Source organism: Corvus hawaiiensis, chromosome Z (genome assembly GCF_020740725.1).
Source record: "Corvus hawaiiensis isolate bCorHaw1 chromosome Z, bCorHaw1.pri.cur, whole genome shotgun sequence".
Classification (NCBI taxonomy): domain Eukaryota; kingdom Metazoa; phylum Chordata; class Aves; order Passeriformes; family Corvidae; genus Corvus; species Corvus hawaiiensis.
The window spans coordinates 73,897,422-73,917,729 of record NC_063255.1 but is presented as its reverse complement, the minus strand read 5'-3'; the positions used below and the strand labels follow the sequence as shown (position 1 = coordinate 73,917,729).

Below are 20,308 nucleotides of genomic sequence, written 5' to 3'. Positions count from 1 at the left end.
CATTGTAGAAATACCTGAATTACGCTTAACAAATCAATTTCTGAAAGGAAGCAGTGGTGGATTTCCTAATATGTAGAACAAATTTTATAATTTTTCTTTTTTTTTTTTTAAATTTTATCAGAATTAGTGAGATTTCTTTTGCCATTACATTTTTTATTTTTGATACTCTAGTTCATTAGTCTGTTAATATACTGCCAGAGCTACACAAGAGCAACCTCTTCCAAGCAGTATTTATGCAGGTGATCTGTGAGAAATTAATCCTTGCAGTCAACTCTCTGCAACTTTTCAAATATTGACCAGTTTGTGCCTTTTATCCTTGTCAGTCTGCTTTTACATAAAAGAGAGATTTAAGAGATCATATTTTTTTTTATCTTTTTAATATTAATCTTTGGGCTGAAACTAAATTTCTCTCCCTTAGTTGAGTTTTACAGTTTAAGTCAAGTACAAGAAGTATTCTTTTCTTAGTGTTAAAAGCTTTATAGAAGAAAAAACATTATTCACCTGCCACGTATTTCATGTAGTGATTCATGGTATTTGTTATGCATTTTTTAATAAAACACTGATAGTTAATATTTAAGTTTGCCTGCTGGTTTAAATGGTAGTTGTAATCTTTCAGTGTAGAAAGTACTCTACAGAACTCCTAAAACTTCTAGAGTCTGTGTACATGTATCCTTATAAGAAGGAGAAAATAATGGAATCGAAAGCAGTTTTGACATTTCTGTAATCTGTATGTAGCAGGATGCCAGTGCTTGTGCATGCTTTACTATGTTAAAACTATGCTTGGAATTAAATCTCGATGCACTGAATGGAAATACTGCATGTAAGAAAATGTCCATGTAATTCCCAGTAGTCAGTACCAAATGCCAGTTAACCATATTTGGAAAAAAATCATGCTACATGATTATCTGGGTTTTTTGTCTGTTTATTTCTTTGGTCAGATTTCCACATAGAAGAGGCTGTGGAGTGGCCTGGGTTAGACCTCAAACTAGGCCAAGTCTCTGGGTTGGCTCTGGACCCTGAAAATAACCTAGTTGTCTTCCACAGAGGTGATCATCTTTGGGATGAAAAGTAAGTAGAGACTCTTGCCAAATGGAGAGTTAGAATGTTGAATTCCTGTGGTCTGTTTATATACCTTCTCAAAGAAAAACAGATTGAAGTTCTCTTTCCATTTAAAAATTCAGTTCTTTGGCTGAAAGTGCCTTTCCGAGACTCAGAGTAGAAATGGTGACTGACAATTCAAGATGATGAGTTACTAGGTCTTCAGACAGTAAGAATGTGTCTCCGGAGGAAAAGAACATAGTTTGTTGGGACCTTAAACTGTATGACCACATTAGTATGAGATTAATTATCCCTACCTCTCCATGTCTTTTATCAGGAATAATTAGCCTGGGTGAATAATGTTTTAGTATGGTATACTACAATTAGTACTTGGGTTTAAGACATGCAAAGCTATCTCCAGTATGTCTTCATTCTTCTTTGTGTTTATGTACACTGAACAAAATGGGATTATTATAAAGTACTCTCTCAAAACAAGCTTTGTCCTACTCATTTGATAAAATTAGCTACATTTAGCATCACTCAAACCAAAAAATACGTGAACTTTAGAATGGTAGTCCTTCTAGTGTTTGTAAAGTGATATATTCAAAGGCATATTATCTCAAGAACAGAACATTCCAGTGAAGAGTACTGTCTCTATTTTTACAGGATTCTTATGTCTTTGATCTTCAAAATTGTATATGTGTTTATATGGATACTTTTGAAATTATAACAGAATATTGGGAGGAAATTGTACAAGCCTGTAACATGTTATGTGGTACCTTTTTTAAGTACACCTTTTTTTTTAATTTCTCCTTTTCTTTTCCTTGTTTTTAAGCATGTGTTCTCCATATATATAGCTATAAGACTAAAGGATAGGGTTGTTTTCAAATCCTGATGAATTCATTTTAAGATAGTGTCTGAAAAACAGAACAGTATTCTGAACATTATAATAACAAATTATGCTTAGAATAGTGTTTTATGAAAGAAAGTAAGTTGTTTAGGTTTTAAGCTAAATAACATAATGCAGCAGATAAAGCAATCATTTATTTCTCATGCGGTATTCTCATAGGTCAGTGATCTTTCCAGCTCAAGTGTATATAAATATAGACTATAAAATTTGAAAGGATGGTGCATTATGCAACTTGTATTACTCAGACTTCAAGTATTCTGTAAAAGCTGGTGCTGAATTGAGTTTTTTTTGTCCTCCTACTCAGGAACATAAGTGCTGTTCTTTGTGTTGTTGAATAAAGAATTGTAAAAATATTTGAAAATAGGCTGGTCCTTCTGAAATACGTATTTTTGAGTCTCTGGCAATTGGAGTGTACCAACAATCCAGAGCACAAAACTTGAGTTTGAGATCCAGCAGTATTGGGAAAGCCTACAGATTTTAAACAAAACAAAAAAAAATGAACATTCCCTAAAAGAGCAAGTGTGCATGATGAATCAACCATGTTGAGAGACAGATAGAACTTCATTATGCTGTGGCTGCAGAAGAAGATTGGAGTTGTGATATGTGTCTGGAAATCCACATATGTACCAGCAGTTCTCAGTAATGCTACAAGTGGCCTTCCATAAAGATAACTACATATTAAATCCTAATTCTTGAGGGGTTTTGTTCCCAAATTTTAATATTTTTTTCTTCTTCTTCTGGAGCATAGTTAATGTATAGGAAACCTAGTGTTGGTAGGGACCCTTATGTCAGCTGAACTAGAACTCTGTAGGCCTTTTCTGTAGAGTATGGTGATTTTAAAATAGATTTTGAAAACATGCCTGTTGTTAAGCTGTTGTTCCATATCTTGTGGCACAGAGAAGAGGCACACAGAAAGGTGCTCACTCAGTTAGCCTTCCCTTTTTATCTTTGGGTACATACATAGGCATATGAAAAATTTGGGGTTGTGATGAAAAAGGAAGGAGTAATGGGTGTTGTCATTTTTTCAAGAAAAAAAATGGTATTTGGAAGGGGTTTATATGCCAATTGTATGGGGGAGGCGTAAGAAGTTACCAGACTTTTAAGTTAACTTTTATCATTAGCTGCAAATACACAGTTCATTGAGTATAATATTCCTTACCAAATTGTAAACATGATAAATCAATAGCCTGAAAGCCCAGAATTTATTTTCTGTTTCAATGGTTCACCAGCTTAGTATAGAAGCAAATTAAACAAAAATTATCTGTGCTGTTAGGCTATGCACAAATGTTTCCAATGCATTATTAACATATGCCACAAAAGCTGGATCCTCATTTGGCTAAATACAGCTGGTTGAATGATCTATGCTGTTGCAAAAGGTAATTTCAGTCTACTTTAGAACACAAAACTTACGCAGTGACAAGCCTTATAATACAGTAGCAACTTCGCAGTGGCTGTAGCATTCCTTCAGTGTATGATTTAAAAAAAAAAAAATCCTCCTTATAAGTAAGGGTCTTCTACAACATTGTCTCTTCAGTTTCAGAACAGTCTTTGCTACAAGCAGCATTTGTTGTGTAGAATGAAAGAAATTATAACTATTCAGCTGGCTAAGCAGTGAATCAGTTGGAAGTAATTTTGCATTTTGTGATGAAAAATGTATACTATTCATCCAATTTGTAAAGAACTTACTAGAGAATATAAGTTACTTTCTTGTTACTGTATTCTTAACAAGGTAGGCAGGCTGAGCACACAATGACAATGATGATGGATTTTGATCAAGAACAGACCTCAGGGTTGTGCTTTCAGGGATTATGAGATCAGGTGGTCTGTCTAAATTTAATATGTAGCCCACCAGAAGGATATTAGATTTAGCAAGAAATTGTTTGCATTAGTGTGAAGTGGCCAGATGAGAAGTAGAAACATAACTCTGGAATTAACTGGAGTTTGAAATTAGAAGTAGTGAGATATGCAGCAGATTTTATTTGCCCTTCAGTATCAGAGTGCAGAACCTATCAGAAAACCATGTTTTAGAGCAGTACGACTACCGTGTTTAGTTGTTCTATTTGTGTGGTTTTGGCCTTGCTTGCTTTTAAGCTAGAAGTAGTCAACATTGTTTGTGTTCTCATTTATCACTTACAACAAAGGAACATTGCCTGGAAATTAATCTCAGACACTGGGAAGAAAAGCGTGACTGTGATTTTGTAGCATTCTAGTCATCCTCCTAGAAAAGAAGTTTGACAGGGAGAAGATGATTGGAAGATCACTCCCATAAACTCAAGTTCACTAGAATTTGTTTGAGTACCATACAATCTCTTATTTACACTGAAAGCAGTTAGTTCCCAGAAGAGTTGGGCATAGTCAGAAATACTTAGGAGTCTGGACAGCACTGTTACTAACAACCAAAATCCTAACAAGGAAAGCCAATAATTATTTTAAGTAGTCTGGACAGTCAGTTATGCAGAGATACAATCATGTTTTCTGTGGGGGTTGTTTTGTACAATATCTACCACCACTCAGATTCTTTTCTGTGATTATTTGTATAGATTTTCTGCGATTATTTTCTGCGATTATCTATGTAGATTAAAAATAAGATTAGTTCAGTCTGTCCATTGTTGATGCTCCAGTTGTGGTCATCCATAGCTAGAGCAAGCCCTTACAAGTATTAGACTCCTTTTAAAATAAAACTGTTTAAAATGAAGAGAACTTGTCATGGCAGATTACTGTCATGAATGGTAATAACAGCACCTCCTGAATCATCGCCAAACAAGAAGATATAACACCAGTGTAGGCCTTTGTGTTTCATTACCATTTATCTAGTGTCTCCCTATCCATGATGGCAGAAATCTGGAGAGAGTTTTAGTAGCTATCACCTTTTGCTCAACCATTCATAGTGAAAAGGATTATTTTCCATCAGAAATTATTTCTACCAGAAATTAAATAGTTACAGATAGTATAATATGCAATGGCAGTATCTAAATACTATTTTTTAATCATCACCTATGCAGAAACTTAAACACATTCTGTTATAGATTTTTCTGGTTATATATGAAGCCAATATTGCTTTTCCACATTAAAAATTCTAGACATGTAAATATTTAATGCTATGGAGATGTGAGACTGCTAGAACTGCACAATATATAGTTTTAATAGCTTTATTCATAGCCGCCTTTGTGACTACAAAATATATTCTTGTTTACCAAGTAGCATCAGTCACGGCTGGATTTCTCTTGGGATTAACAAATGGATTAAAAATACAAGGTGGGAGCAGGGAGTGAGTCTTGTATTCATGCATCTTTCATCCACATCAAACACCATGCTCTAACATTTAGCCTGAAATGTTATTCAAAATATTTTGCTCTGTTTATCTGCAGCAAAAGCTGAACATAAATTTAACAGGTTAGAGTAATAGTGAACTTCTCTGTAAGGATACAGACAACTATTTTTCTTATTTTTTGGAAGCACATGATAATTTCATGCCTAGTAAATGTCCTCTGGAAAGTTTATCCTGGTTCTTAATGTCTGAAATAGAGACATGTTCAAATGTGTTTCATCAAGATATTCCATGTATCTTGAAAATTGAGTATAATTTTGTAGGAGTAGGAGGAACGCACATAATATCCTATAGTCTTCTGTAAGCACACTCTGAAAAGGATAAGAAGCATAAGACCTGAATCTTGTAGTAGTAAGCTCTAGCAAGATATTGAACTGCATATGAAAAAAGAAAAAGCAGAAGACACACAAACATGCACAGACTGCCTTAGATGGTACAAAGTATTCCTAGTCTTACTGGCAGGTGTGCTCTGGTGATTACCTATATTTTTTCTTAGGCTACGTTGTTGAATTTCTCATTTCTGGGTTGCCATAGCAAAGAAATGATTAAAAAAAGAAAAAGTTTTGAAAGGGGTTTTTACTTACTTGCTTTAGGACTATCTTAATTGTTGCTGTGTTGATTTGGTGCTCCTTCAGTTTGGAAGTCATAACCTCAGTAGAAAATGCAGACATACAACACTATTGACTCTTACAATCATACAGTGATGTAATAAGGTTTATATTTAAAGAAAAAAGAACCCAATAACTCCACACTGGAATTTAACTACTGAACTTGGCTTTAAGTTTATTGTTCATCAGTAGAACCTTCTAATGCTTTCTATTCCACTCTTTTTGTACAGTTCTTTTGACAGCAAATTTGTTTATCAGCAAAGAGGACTTGGACCAATTGAACAGAATACAATTCTTGTCCTGAATCCAAGTAATGCAAAACTGCTTCATTCCACAGGCAAAAGTCTGTAAGTTGGGTTTTTTCACTCTTAGTAACTGATTTAGTACTTCCATATATTTTATGCCAAAGAGTCCTTAAACTCATTTTCATATGTTTTATGTTACATTTGTACATTTATATACAGTTGTGTAAGTGTAGCCTCTGATTATCTTAAAGTAAATAAATAAATACAAAATCAACAAATAATAAAATTAATTTGCCATCTCTACCACCTCTGCTTCTAACATTTCATACAAGTGCATCTACCAGCCAGATTAACAGAAATGCAGAGCTTGTGAATATTGTACATTGTCCTTAGAGATGCTAAGGTACCCTGAGTGAGATATCTGAGATCAACTGAATTTCAGAATTGAGACACTCTTGTCATGAAAATTCTAAGCTGTAAAGCTGTATTTTTCATTAAATGCTACACGTAGTTAGTATGTACAGCATTTGGTTTTGATCTGTAGGTAAAAAATGAAAGCTTCACATCTATATCATTCTTTCAGAAAAATGTTTTTAACTTAATTCTTCTATATTTGTGCTTGCAGATTTTATTTACCACATGGTTTGAGTGTAGATAAAAATGGTAACTACTGGGTCACTGATGTAGCTCTTCATCAGGTATGTTTCTGAAGCTTTAGTACCAGGACCTTAATATTTTGCTAAAAAATATTTTTATTTTCCTAGAGATTTGACATAAATTGCTTATCTAGGCCTGTTAAGAATAACATTAAGAATATGCCTACAGAAACTGACCCCTGTGCACTTCATGGAGTATAGTTGTGTTGAGTAATTTACTACAAGGACATAGCATGTAGAAATAATAGAATCATAGGGTGGTCTGAGTTGGAAGGGACCTTATAGATTATCTTGTTCCAATTGCCCTGCCATGGGCAAGGGACACCTTCCACTAGGCCAGGTTGCTCAGAGCTCCATCAAACGTGGCCTGGAGCACTTTCAGAGATAGGGCAGACACAGCTTCTCTGGGCAACCTCACCAGTGGCATCACCAACCTCGTGGTAAAGAACTTCCTCCTAATATCTAATCTAAACCTCCTCCCTTTCAGTGTAAAGCCATTCCCCCTTGTCCTATCATGACATGCACCTGTAAAAAGTCCCTCTCCATCCTTCTTGTGAGCTCCCTTTAGGTACTGGAAGGCCAGAACTAGGTCACCCAGAAGCCTTCTCTTCTCCAGGCTGAACAATCCCAGTTCTCTCAGCCTTTCCTCATAGCAGAGGAGCTCCATCCCTCTGATCACCTTGATGTCCAAGACACTAGACTTGCTCCAACAGCTCCATGTCCTCTGGGATCCCAGAGCTGGAGGCAGCTCTGCAGGTGGGGTCTCACCAGAGTGGGACAGAGGGGCAGAATTCCCTCCCTCCCCTGCTGCCCACTGGGCTTTGGATGCAGCCCAGGACATGGTTGACCCTCTGGCTGTGAGCACACATTGCCAGGTCATGTTGAGCTTCTCACCAACAAACATCTTCTCCTCAGGACTGCTCTCAATCCCTTCTCCTCCCAGCCTGTATTTATGCTCAGGTTTGCCCCAACCCAGGTGCAAAAGCTTGCACTTGGCCTTGTTGAACTTCACAAGGTTCTCATGGAGCCCCTTCCTCAAGCCTGTCAAGATCCCTTTGCAATTTTTTGCTATGTCTTCTGCTTATTGATGCATTTAAGTCTAAACAATGAAACTAAATTGTTTGCTTTGTAATGACTGGAAATTGGTATTTTAAGCAGAAGTTCCCTAGAATCAGCACTATTGAAAAACCAATAATACATATTATGGTCAATATATTAGGATTATGTTTGGTGTATAAATGTCTTTTATACACAGTGATAGGAGTTTTTCCCTAGGCCATCTAGGTCTTAGGTTTCACCTTCTGTAACTGAAACATCTTTTCTTTTCCTTTTGACTGAAAAAAAGGTTTTCAAACTAGGAGCCAGCGACAAAGAGCCATTACTGATCTTAGGAGTGGCTTTGCAACCAGGCAGTGACAAAAATCATTTCTGTCAACCAACTGATGTTGCTGTGGATCCAATCACTGGCAGCATTTATGTCTCTGATGGCTACTGCAACAGTCGGATTATTCAGTTCTCTCCAAATGGACTGTACATGATGCAGTGGGGAGAAGGTACAGTCAGAGCTCTTGGTACTTTACCCATACTGCTGTTATAATGAACTGATCATGAACCACAAAATTCCCACTGTTACTATTAATTTTTTTAAATGAATTTCTATTACAGAAATACCTTCCAGGTCCTACATGAATTTCAGCCTCGTCATGGCATCCAAATTTTCTTTCGGCTTTTTCTACAGCTACTTGTAGTAGTTCTATATTTACTAAAAATAAAAAGCGGGGGGTTTGTCATCTTGCTTTTAGAATAAATATTGGTGTGTCCTGTTTTATCAAGAAAATATTCTGACTTTCATAAAGCCAGATTTTTGCTTAAACGTGTAACAAAGTAATCATTTTTTGCCAGATTTATGCCATGATTTCATCTATTTTAAGTTTTATGAATAATTATAGTTCTGCCTGACTCAGATTTATGTATCCCATTAAACTGTGCTGAATATTCTCAGGAAATTGCAAGTTCTTAAATTTGGGATTTATAAAGAAAACACAATATGCTGCCATGAGTTTTCTACCTAAATGCTAGGAGAAAGCAAGCTGACCGTAGTCTTTTCCCAGTGTTACATGGTTATGTGGCATGCTGCTGTTTCTAAATAAAACTGATAGTTTCAGTGTGTACTTTAACACAAACCTGGGGGTTTTTTTATTTCAGAGACTTCTCTAGGCAGAGCCAGGCCCGGACAGTTTCGTATTCCTCACAGCTTAGCCCTGATCTCTGACTTAAGTCAGCTGTGTGTTGCAGACAGAGAAAATGGTCGAATTCAGTGCTTCAGGTTAGAGACTGGGGAGTTCACAAAAGAGATCAAGCACAAAGCTTTTGGAAGAGAGTTGTTTGCAGTTTCATATGTTCCAGGTAATCTTTTTTCTTGTTCTGCAGATTTCAAGTAGTTGCTTTGTGCCAGGATGTCTGTGTTATTTCATGAAGAGTGCTATGGTGCTATCCTAGGACAAATATTAATTGTCTTCCTGAGTAGTCCTGATGCAATGGAAAATTTGAGAACTACTTGTTTTCCTACTTGTGGATGAGGGAAGCTTGCATCTAATCTCTGCTTCTAAGAAGTGACTGATTACACTCCCCAAATGTAATGTCAGGAAGTAGACAATCTTGCAGCTTCTTGGTGACTGCACAGTTAATCAGCTAATAATGAATTATTATTAATAATAACATTTCTAAGTATTCATTTTGAACTCCATTGAAGAGAGCAAAATTAAGACCAAATGATCAAGAAAGGTTTTTGGTTTCATAAAACAAAAGAACTGAAAGCAAACAGTTAGAAAACATTGTGGTTTTTAATATCATAGTCTGTTTAACAATTACTGTATTAAGTTTTGGGATTAGATTTTTAATACTGATACTGAAGGTAAGGTAAATGTTAAGAACTGGATGAGGAATTTTGGCATGTTGGGCTCCTGACTCCTTAATACAAAATTTAATATCATGTTTCTCTCTTTTGCATCTGCTAAGAATGTAAAAAAGTGCTGTGCTGGATGAGATACTTGATATCTCTCTGACAGTGGAAGCAAAAGAGGCATTCTGAGAGTGTGTGTAAGCCTGAATGCGTTTTGTAGTCGTTCCTCTCCTATTCACCATGCATCCACAAACCCTTTATTTAGCAGTGTTAGGAGGTAGCCTCTGATCTCTTCTTCATAGGATCTTTCTACAGACCTATTGCCCATAAATTTTCCTAATCCCATTTTGAAGTGACTCGTATTGTCTGGTTCATTGGCCTTCCACAGTTACAGTTTCCAGAAGTTCATTATCCACTTCATTTTTTTTTTTTTTTAATGTAAAGTTTTATTGAGTGCTTCTCAGTCCCAGAATTTTGGGAGCTGAATAACAGTTCCACACTCCCCCAGTCTGGTGCCTGTTCATCTTGCCTTATCCTCTTCAAGCCGTTTAATTGCTTCAGCCCCATGAGTATTGTATTTGCCTTTGTCTTCCAGCATCTTTAGCTTCATTGGAACGTTTTTGAGATGCAGAGAGTAAAAGAGCACTCAGTAGTCAATATGTGTGCATGCTAAGTTTTTGCATAGTGCAGAACTGTTCCCTCCATTCCTAACTCTCCTCATGATGCCAGACATTCTATTGAAATTTTGCCTGACGCTATCCATGGAGGCAGAGATTTTGGGAATCTTTCAGTGATGGCTTAGAAATGTTTCTCCTGAGCTGTAGCTGCCAGTTCCGAGTTCAAACATCACATAAGCATGATCTAGATTATTTTTTAGAAGAAGCATCACTTTACATTTTTCTTTGCAGAAGCTCTTCTGCCATCTGTTTAACAACTCACTTATTCTTATAAAAAGTCTTTCTGTACTTCCTCAGTATCATCAAGCTTTTGACTTCTCCACAGAAGTCAGTTATCTTCCTCAGACTGCTAGATGTCATTGTTCACCCCATTTTTCAGTCATTGATGAAAACTATTGAATAAAATTTCTGACTCTGATCACTTCAAGATGGCACTATTCAGACTTCTCTGTCCTGAAGAATTACAATCTCTGCCCATAAGTTTTTCTCTTTGCTTCCTGTTCATTAATGGATCTTTCATTCAGCCCCATGTTAACTCACATTCAGTGACCTCTGTTGCAATACCTTGTCAAGGGTTTACTGAAAGTGCAAGTATGTCTATAGAATCTGCTTACTTGTGTGCTCTTTTTTCCTGTTCAGAGCTGAGGCACAACCCTTAGAGAAGCCATACCAACTTGTTCTGACAGACCACATTTACCCATGTCTTATTCTTCATTATGGATTCTACCATCTTACTGGAGATGGAAGCCAGAATTGGTAATGTGTGTTCGCAGGCACCCTTTTGAGTCCTTGTAGGTGGGCCCTACTTCGGCATTCTGCTAGTCTTCTGGAGAAGTGGCTGTTTGCCGTGCTGGGTTGCTTAATATGACCTGAGGTCTGTGATTTCACATTTGGTTTCCTTCTGAATTTGAGTGAATGCCATCTAAACCTCATAAATTTTTAACCTCCAACTTGTCTTACACCTTGTGCTTCCAGTTGAGCTGTCTCCTCTGACCTCTTTACTAGGAAAAAAAAAAAAGAGTTAGAATCTTCCCAACATAATAAACAGAAAAAACTGAAAAAAATCCATTTCTTTGCCATGGGCCTCTAATCCCTGAGTTCCCCTTTAACATCTTTTCCTTTTATGGTCCCACTTACTCCTTAGCTGACTTTCTACTTTTGATGCATTGAAAGAACTTTCTGCTATCAGGTCAACCATCCTTAGCAAAGCATTCTTCAGATTAATTTTTTAACACCTTCACATTCCTTTTACATTTAAACAAATTGTAAAATACTGCCTTGCTGGTTCTTTTCATTTGAACTAAGTGTGCACCTCTTAAATGACAAAGTTTCAGCTGCTACACCTCACTTGATTTTCCTCTTCTAGTTTTGTTTCTTGTTGAGTTATCTTTCTGTCTCTCTGTCTCTCAGCCTTTTTTCATCTAAACTATTACAGTTTATCTTCACTGCAGTTTGCTATGTGTGTGTTCTTACAGCAAATCTAATGTTGTTGTAGGTGGTCTCCTCTTTGCAGTTAATGGAATGCCTTATCCTGGAGAGGCAGAATCAGTGCAAGGATTTGTGATGAACTTCTCTACTGGAGAAATAATTGATACTTTCATTCCACTTAGAAAGGTAGAGTATTATATGCATAGAGTGCCTGTTGCATATAATTATGTATATGAGAACATTGGTAACATTCTACTTCTCCAACTTCCATAAGACTATTGCAGGAAATAAGATATTTTATAATGTAAGGTATTCAAAAGGAATTCTTTATAGTATTAAATAAAGACACTAGAATTTTGGGTCTTAGCTTCTACATGTGGTACACATTTGAAAATTATACTAACCTCTAGATGATTCCTACAGATAATATCTTCAGCCAGGCAGTACTTTATTACTGCCAGTACAATTATTAAAAGTTAATTTAAGAGAATTGTGAAGGAATTGAAATATTCATATATTTAGATGCTAGTAAAGTGTGAAAAAATAGAGCTTATTCCTAAGCATAAATAATACGCAACTGTGTGGTTACATCCCTCTTTACAGAATACTAGTGTGTAAGTTAAGGCTAAATGTCCTACATGCAGTATAGTACATAAAAAAAATGAGGGTTTTTTAACAGCTTCCATATATTGTGTTGGACTAAAGAATGAATGCTAATATTCCCACTTCATACCACATATACTCTTTATTTGCCATCCAATTTTAAATTATATTGAGTTATTTTTTCTGAATATAGCAAATAGCTGTGTTGCATATGAACTTAAACTAAATATGTGGGCTTCAAACCAAGATTCTTTATTTTTGAAAATATATATTTCACAGGATAAAATGGAGTGTAATAATAGGAATAGAAATATTATTAATACATTTGTAGCATTAATACATGGAATAATCTCTATGTTGTTATCCCTGGAGAAGGCAAACATTCAGTAGAAATGGAATCACTCTCCTTTCGCACATTAGACTTTCACACCAACACCTGCTGCATTTTCCAGTCTAAAGAAGGACTGAATATGACCAGGCTCAAGTTAGGGGTTAAGGAGGCCTCATGAAGGCATAGAGATTTAAGGGTAATCTGTGACTGCTTATCTTCACAGAGCTTTGAGATGCCACATGATATTGTTGCATCAGAAGATAGAACAGTATTTGTTGGAGATGTTCATGCCAAAGCAGTGTGGAAGTTTGCATCTGCAGAAAGTATGTTCTTTTTGTTCTTTATGTCCTAACTTCACATTTTGTATCTTCAGGTCAGTACCACTTATCTGGTACCCTTGGCCAAGAGCCTGGTGGCATAATGACAGTGATGTAAGTGCACTACAAGCTTCATCTGCAGCAGTTGTGTGCTGCTGCTCAGTTTTCATTAAAAGACCATTATTCAGCATTGCTGTGTGCTCAGTCAAAGAAGAGTCCTGGGCACATGAGTTTGTCACAGAAGGAATCAAAATGCATTTGCCTTACACATCATTGTCACTAAAACACTTAAACAAAAGTGTTACTCTAGTATTTTAGTAATTTCAGTGTATCATTTGCTGAGAACTCAACTGCTTCCTGTAAGGCTATAATGTAGAAAACTCCCAGGGGATGAAGTAGAAACACAAGTCAACTTAAAAATTATATTCATTTCATTGGGAGCATTTATCACTAGAAAATTAATCTAGTATAATTTGAAGTCCTATTTCCATACAGAGGAAACACTTGCCAGTTTTAATCTAGTAACCCCCAAAGCAAGCAGCTTCACTTCAGGGAGTGATTAGTCAGACATCAATTTAGTAGGATTCAGAGAGAGCTTACATGTTTTACAGGAATAAAAATATAATCCACTGCTGCATTATATGGGATAAAAAAATGTATGACGGAGATAAAGCCTTAGGGTTCAGGATGTTAGTCATCCAGTTAGAGTCCACTGCTATAAATGACTAAGCTAGTTATTCCTTATTTGTCTCTTCATAATTCATGGATTTTCCTTTGGGGCATTTGGTATCAGCTGCTCTTAATAACAGGAGACTGGACCACATAAACTGTAATTCTAATTGGATATGTTTTTATCTGCATCTAGTAAACTGAACATGACCAATTCTCAGCTTTTATTCAAAGAAACATGAGAATAAAAAAGTAATGGAATTTTTACAGGTTAGATGAGGGAGTCCTTGTATAAAATTTTCTTTTTATTTTTTGCTGAAGTATAAAAGAGCAGTAGCTAAGAAACCCTGATTCAGCCAGCCTTTAAATCACTATGATTTTGATTATAATAAACAGTTTTACTTTTGTGGGAATCCATGAACCTTTAGGCATACCCATAAAATCTTTCTGTTTCATAAAAGTTGATTGTTGCAAGCACCCTTCATGAATCAAGCTCTTTCTTTTTTTCTATGGCCTTGTGAGCTATTGAATAGTTTATATTGACTCTCCATGGTGAAGTTCAGGTATTGATGGGAATGTTTACTGTAGGATTGTACTGTACATTTGAGAAAGCTAGCAGGAAAATGTCACTAGTGCCTTTCTGAAATCAGTTGTCCTGAAGAATGATTTTGTTTTACAGAAATGGAACATCGGTCAGTTAAAAAGGCTGGTATTGAGGTACAGGAAACAAAAGGTTAGTCTGATTCATAATGAAAATGAAGGGATCAGTATGTTCACGTAGACTAGTGCAGCTTCTGCCAAGCTGAAGGGAAAAAATGCTGACTAGTTTGTTTGGTTTTTTTGAGTTGCTATAGGAAGCACTAGAAAAAAACTTGTAACACTGTTACCTGGTAGATGCTATTTCACAGTCAACCTAAACATTTCATTTTCAGTGATGACAAGTGCTTCACTGTCACAGAAACTAAGATAAAAATTTAACTAGTAGGTTACTTCCATTCTACCATCTGATATGGTCCAGATTGGTATCTGTGGCAGCTCCCATAGATGCAGAAATAGTTCTGAAATACAGCTGTGATAGTTACTCCCCACCATCCTTTCTCCACAACCCTCCACCACCAAAAAAATGGTTATTTGAAATGGCAATTGGTTTATATTCCTGTGTCTTTCAGTACATAGCCTTGTCAGTCACACCATATGGCAAGAAATACCATTTTTTTGTATTTACATTTCTTTCCATAGATTTACTACACTTCTAATTTAATTGATCTGCATGAAAATGGAAAAAAAGAAAAAAGAAAATGAAAGCATGTAGGAACAATATAAGGAGATAGTACACACAGGAGATTGAAAGTGGTAAAATATCAATTAAGGTAGATGAAAAGTAATTTTTCTATTATGCAGCTCATTTCACTTTCAGAAAAACAGTACCAGATTATGGTATTATTTATAAAGGCATGTAAAATGTTCAGATGTTCGTAACTGGTTTTCTTTGGTTAAATTCAGAGGTTATGCAGTTTGCTTCAGCCATGTATATGTAGACAGAGAAAAGTCAAAAAAATCTCAACTGCCAATTGAAAGCATATAGAGTGAGAAAGGCTAACATTATGAAACAGTGAAATCCTTACTGCCATCACTGTTATCCTTTTATTTTATCTCTGTTGGTACATCAGCCTGCCTGAAGCACTCAAAAAGGAAGTGTTGAAATTACAGCATGCTGTATATCTAGGGATATGTAAATGCATTTTGGCTTTCTTTAGCTGACTCTTCTAATGTCCTAGAGAAAAAATGCAATAGTAACACCAGGGTAAGAAAAGTTTTAAGTAACAATGTCTAAAACTGGTTAGAGTAGATAGACTGAAATTAACATCTTTCAATTCCACTGGGAGAAAAGAGCCAATGGACTTTGTGTCGTCTGCTTAATAAATGGGCAGGAGTGGCCTGCAATCTCACAGCCTTCTGGTGACAGACTGTTACTAGTGCTTGTACTGCTATGACATGGGGAAAGAATATATGGAGAACTATAGCTTTGCCCAGAGGGAAAGATGATGGAGGAAAATTTTCCTTAGCAGTAACTACTACTTGAACAGACAGCTGTTTTCATTGTGTCATTGTTATCCTTGTACTTGTGAAGACAATGATATTGTTATCATTTTATTAGTGTTGAGTGTTGACTGAACCATTTGCTGTTCCTTCAGAATAGAACATCATTTTAATTTTGATACAGAATCAAAACAGAGTTGATTCAGAGTGTTTGTGATGCAGCTACTTGTTAAGACATGCTGTTCAGTCTGACTTCAAAATATATAGCTAGACAGTTTTACTTAGTAAAAGTTATCACGAAGCATATGCAACATCATAAAGGTTTTCCCTGAAATAGTTTTTCTCCTTGTCGGCATAGAGTTAACAAATTAGTCAGGAATGACTGGAGGCTGTTTTCAAAAGCTCTCCAGATTTGTAGAGCCAAAATTCCTTCATGAAGTATAACAGTTCTGAAAATTTAACCCTTTGTCACAGTTTTATTAGAAAGATCTTTAAAATTTTCCTTTTTGTTTATGATAATATGACGTATACTGGCTTTCTGTATTTCTTGCGGAAGTGTTTCTGTCATAACGAGATATTTAATTGATACTACAACACATGCTTATTTGGAAAGATGGATCATTGGGGTAATTTCCTGTATTTTAAATAGTAGGTACTTTTTAGGACAAAACTCTGTTTGACACAACTCCTTTCCCCATTTGAGAAAAGGGGAAGGTATCATTCAGACTTTCTCTGCCTTATATTTGGGATAACCTCAGCAAGAGCCAAAAATGTCTCCATAAGAGTTTGTCTTCTGTTTCCTTGTTACAAAGCACTGAAGGTATCCTAGCTTGTTGTTTCCTGTAACACCTTGTTTTGTGTTGCTCGATGCATATGGATTACATACAGAAATTGTTTTCTTTTTAAAGAATCAGAGACAATTGTAGAAGCCAGATTGAAAAACAAGCCAGAATCGACAGACCCTCTAAAGAATACGGATAAACACTTGGTCCAGGAGGCCAGCAGCACTGGAGTTTCCTTTGTTCTTATTACAACTCTTCTTATTATCCCTGTTGTTGTCCTTCTGGCAATTTTAGTATTTATTCGGTGGAGGAAGACAACTGTCTATGGAGGTAACTGTGAGTAACTGTTCTAGAGAACAGGCTTTTCTTATTCTAGTTCCAAGTATCACTGAACACTGAGGGGTGAGGGTATGACAAGATCAGCTCCCTGTGCCTTTGCCCTCCTGAACAGTTGCAGTGCTGCTGCATGCAAACTAAGGATCAGCAAGGACACAGCACCTGCAGCCCCCTGAGCCTTTAATATTGCATCTCAAACTAGCATCTCTTCAGAACACGTATCAAAAACTTTAATTGGTGTCAAGGCAAAAATTGTTACCTCAAAAATTAATAGAATATATTAATGTTGTATTGTCTAGAATTCAGAAATTTTTATACTGCAAGCATAGTTTGATTTTCTGGTATGGGATCTTTAAATTGCTGAGAACAAAAGACTCCATGGGTATTCTAGAGATACAAGCAAAATCAAAGCAGATACTATTACAAGAGATTATATATTATTGTTTTACCTGGTCAGTTCTGTGAGTCAGACATGCTTCCAAAATGCACCTTCATCAATTGCTCTGAAAGCTTTAATAGGTACTTAGAAGTTATGTAAATTGGTTCTAAATTTGTATTGTATAGTAGCATTATTTTTCATAAATTGGCAGACTGCGATAGACATTTGATCACTAGACTTGTTATTTTGTATCATGGAATTGTTTTATCAAGATACTTACATCCAGAGAAGAAAATCTATATGAAGTAGACAACACAGTTCTGCCACTGGTCAGGACCTACTGTGACAGAGTAGGCCATTCAGCAATCTAATACAGCTGTGCGACTGAATTGGATATATTTTATTTGAAGATTTCAACATACAGCTTCCTGACTCTTTGTATTCAAAAGTGTTAGCACATCAAATGTGCTAGATAGCATATCAAATATGCTAACACTCTAGACTACAGCAGTACTGCCATAAATGGCTTCTTAGAGCTGCTGATTGGTTTGTTGAATGTCTGTGCTTTTTATCAGAAAATGCAGGTAATTATTTGATCATAGAACATTGGGGGTTTAGCTTATTTTTGAAATTTACTTTATTTTTCAGCTGATGGGGAACACAAACTTGATTCTAGTTCAGGCAGAATTTTAGGCAGACTTAGAGGTAAGTAGTCATCGAAGATATTTTCAAACACAGTAACTGGAGGCTTTTTTTCTGTATTCTTGTTGAATAACAGATTTGATGGAACTTTCTCAGAGGAGGGATTGGGGGCAAAGATCAGGGGTTTTTGAAAACGTCTTTTAAAACAACTTTCATCTGTCATTATCTGCCCACTAAAGAGTATGAGTCACTACCAGTGGGAGAGCAGCAGCTATGAGTTATTGTGAATCTGATGAATGAAATGAAGCACTTTGAAACTAGGAGCAAATGGGTAGGAACACCAGTAAACTGTGTAGATTTAACGAAATAATGGATGCTAAAAAAGCATAGTCTGAAACTTCTCCTTCAAAGATGAATTTCCTTCTTTTTTCCTAATACATACACTCAACTTATGTGGCTCCTGCGCTCAATCTTTAAAAACAGTTTCTGGACGAACACTTTAAATAATCACCATTATACTGTTTAATTAGTAGATAGATTTTTATTCCCCCCTTAGAGATAAAGCAAACCTTACAAAAATCCTTTCCTTTCCACAGGGAAAGGCAGTGGTGGAATTAACCTTGGGAACTTCTTTGCAAGTCACAAAGGCTACAGCCGAAAAGGGTTTGACCGGCTGAGCACTGAAGGAAGTGATCAAGAAAAAGATGAAGATGATGGCACAGATTCTGAGGAAGAGTGTTCAGCATCTCCACTCCCACCAGCACCTTCATCATCCTGAAACCAACCTTTGAGTTCTCCATTATACGGTTCAACCCAAAATGTCAGATTCTTTTTCCCTTAAGCACGTTTAAGACTTCGTGTATTTAATTGTAAACTGTTCTAGTCTGTGTGGGGCTGTACACTGGTTCCTTTAATTTTTGTTTGGTTTTAGTTACGCTTTTTAAGTGGAGGAGTGTATGGAAATTCCAGATCAGTGCTGTTGGTTTTTATGTGAACATCTTAATAAAGCAAAGTCTTCTAATTGCAGGACTGATTTAAAGCAGTAGTATTTATCATCAAATATGGGGATCTTGTAAATAAGTCTTACTATCTGCTTCATCAAAATATATTTTCCATAATTATTCAGTTGCCAATTTCTGTTTTGTGCCTTTCCTCTTCAATATCCTTAACCTGTTGCAGTACAGAGAATATACAGTGCCACAAGAAAATGAAGCTGCTAAGTCGTCTTCTATTTTTTTAGATCACTAACATGATATTGCATTGAAGGAAAGAAAAAAGCCTCTATTTAATTTTTTTCTTCTTCCTACCTTGATGTGTTTCTGGAATGTCTTATTTTTAGATGGTATCACTGTTAGAACACTATTTTCAGAACCTGAATGTAATTTGTGTAATAAAGTATTCGCAGAGCATTGGCTGTCGGAGTGTACTTTGGAATTTTTGCTTGCATTTTTTTGTATACAACTTTTGTAAAAGTTACATGGGCCAGTTAATACAGTAAAAATTTTAATGTGTTCTACCAGCAGAGAAAGAAATGCTATTTTGTATGGAAGCTGGAAAAATATTTTGCTATGTCACAAGGTTGTTTGGGGTTTTTTTTTAAGTCTAATAATCTGCATACATGTACAAAGTCAACCTTGAACATCTAAAGAGGAATTTTTCTTGTAAACAAAACTGCAAGGTGTTTCCTTAATAAAACACATGGTCACAGCTAAGAGGAAACCTGTGTCTCAAATTAAATATGCAAATTAGTCAGGATAGGCATCTAATACTACCTGATTGGAAGTACTGATTTTCATTTTTTCTCCACAATTCCTTTTTCATTCATACAACAGGAACCCTCAGTTCTGTAATGAGCTCTCGTATTTAAAAGCAGACTTACGGAAGTCCTGCTGGATAATTACCCTCTCTGTATGAGTCATCTGGAGTGTGAATCATTGTGTAACATCATCATGACTAATCAGTCCAGTTTGATGATCAGAGCATAATTAATGTCCTTTTTAAACTGCTATTATAAGCAGAGTGTACACAGCTGTAATTGCCACAGGGTTTTATGAAACAGTTTTCATTTTCGTCATTGCAGGTGTTGTAATAGGCTGCTGCTGGCATTGAGGTCGGAAAATAGGCTTTAGGCTCCTTGTGGTGGTTTTGCAAGATGGTTTATGGGGGAATAAGGGTAATGATAGTGGAGCACAAGGTAAGATTTCTTCCCCCAGTGAGATTTTATAAATCCCCTTTTTCTGGAAAAAGAAAAAAAAAAAAAACCAAAAAACCCCAAACTTAAAATCCTTTGCGAGCTAGTTTCTTTTGTCACATACGGCAAAATCTCCAGGATAGCCATCTGAAACACTGGAGTACAGGCAGTTTTGTGTGAAATATATTTAGTGCATACTCTTAAGTTGCTCTCTCTCATGCAAATT

General features: G+C 36.1%; 1 protein-coding gene across 17 annotated transcripts in view; it reads left to right on the top strand.

Moving 5' to 3' along the window:
* Positions 1-19,305, top strand: part of PAM (peptidylglycine alpha-amidating monooxygenase) — a 123,590-nt gene extending 104,285 nt beyond the window's left edge. For 9 of the 17 annotated variants that reach the window (XM_048290505.1, XM_048290510.1, XM_048290497.1 and 6 more), the window contains 11 exons: positions 939-1,068; positions 6,115-6,231; positions 6,755-6,827; positions 8,131-8,338; positions 8,991-9,191; positions 11,860-11,978; positions 12,950-13,049; positions 14,392-14,445; positions 16,661-16,870; positions 17,898-17,954; positions 18,488-19,305. In XM_048290505.1, the coding sequence (XP_048146462.1) occupies positions 939-1,068; positions 6,115-6,231; positions 6,755-6,827; positions 8,131-8,338; positions 8,991-9,191; positions 11,860-11,978; positions 12,950-13,049; positions 14,392-14,445; positions 16,661-16,870; positions 17,898-17,954; positions 18,488-18,669 (1,451 nt within the window). In that variant the 3' untranslated portion in view covers positions 18,670-19,305. Of the gene's footprint in view, positions 1-938; positions 1,069-6,114; positions 6,232-6,754; positions 6,828-8,130; positions 8,339-8,990; positions 9,192-11,859; positions 11,979-12,949; positions 13,050-13,099; positions 13,158-14,391; positions 14,446-16,660; positions 16,871-17,897; positions 17,955-18,487 lie in introns of those variants that run through there. The other 8 variants (XM_048290511.1, XM_048290504.1, XM_048290513.1 and 5 more) reach the window with 6 other exon arrangements.
* Positions 19,306-20,308: the final 1,003 nt, after the last annotated feature.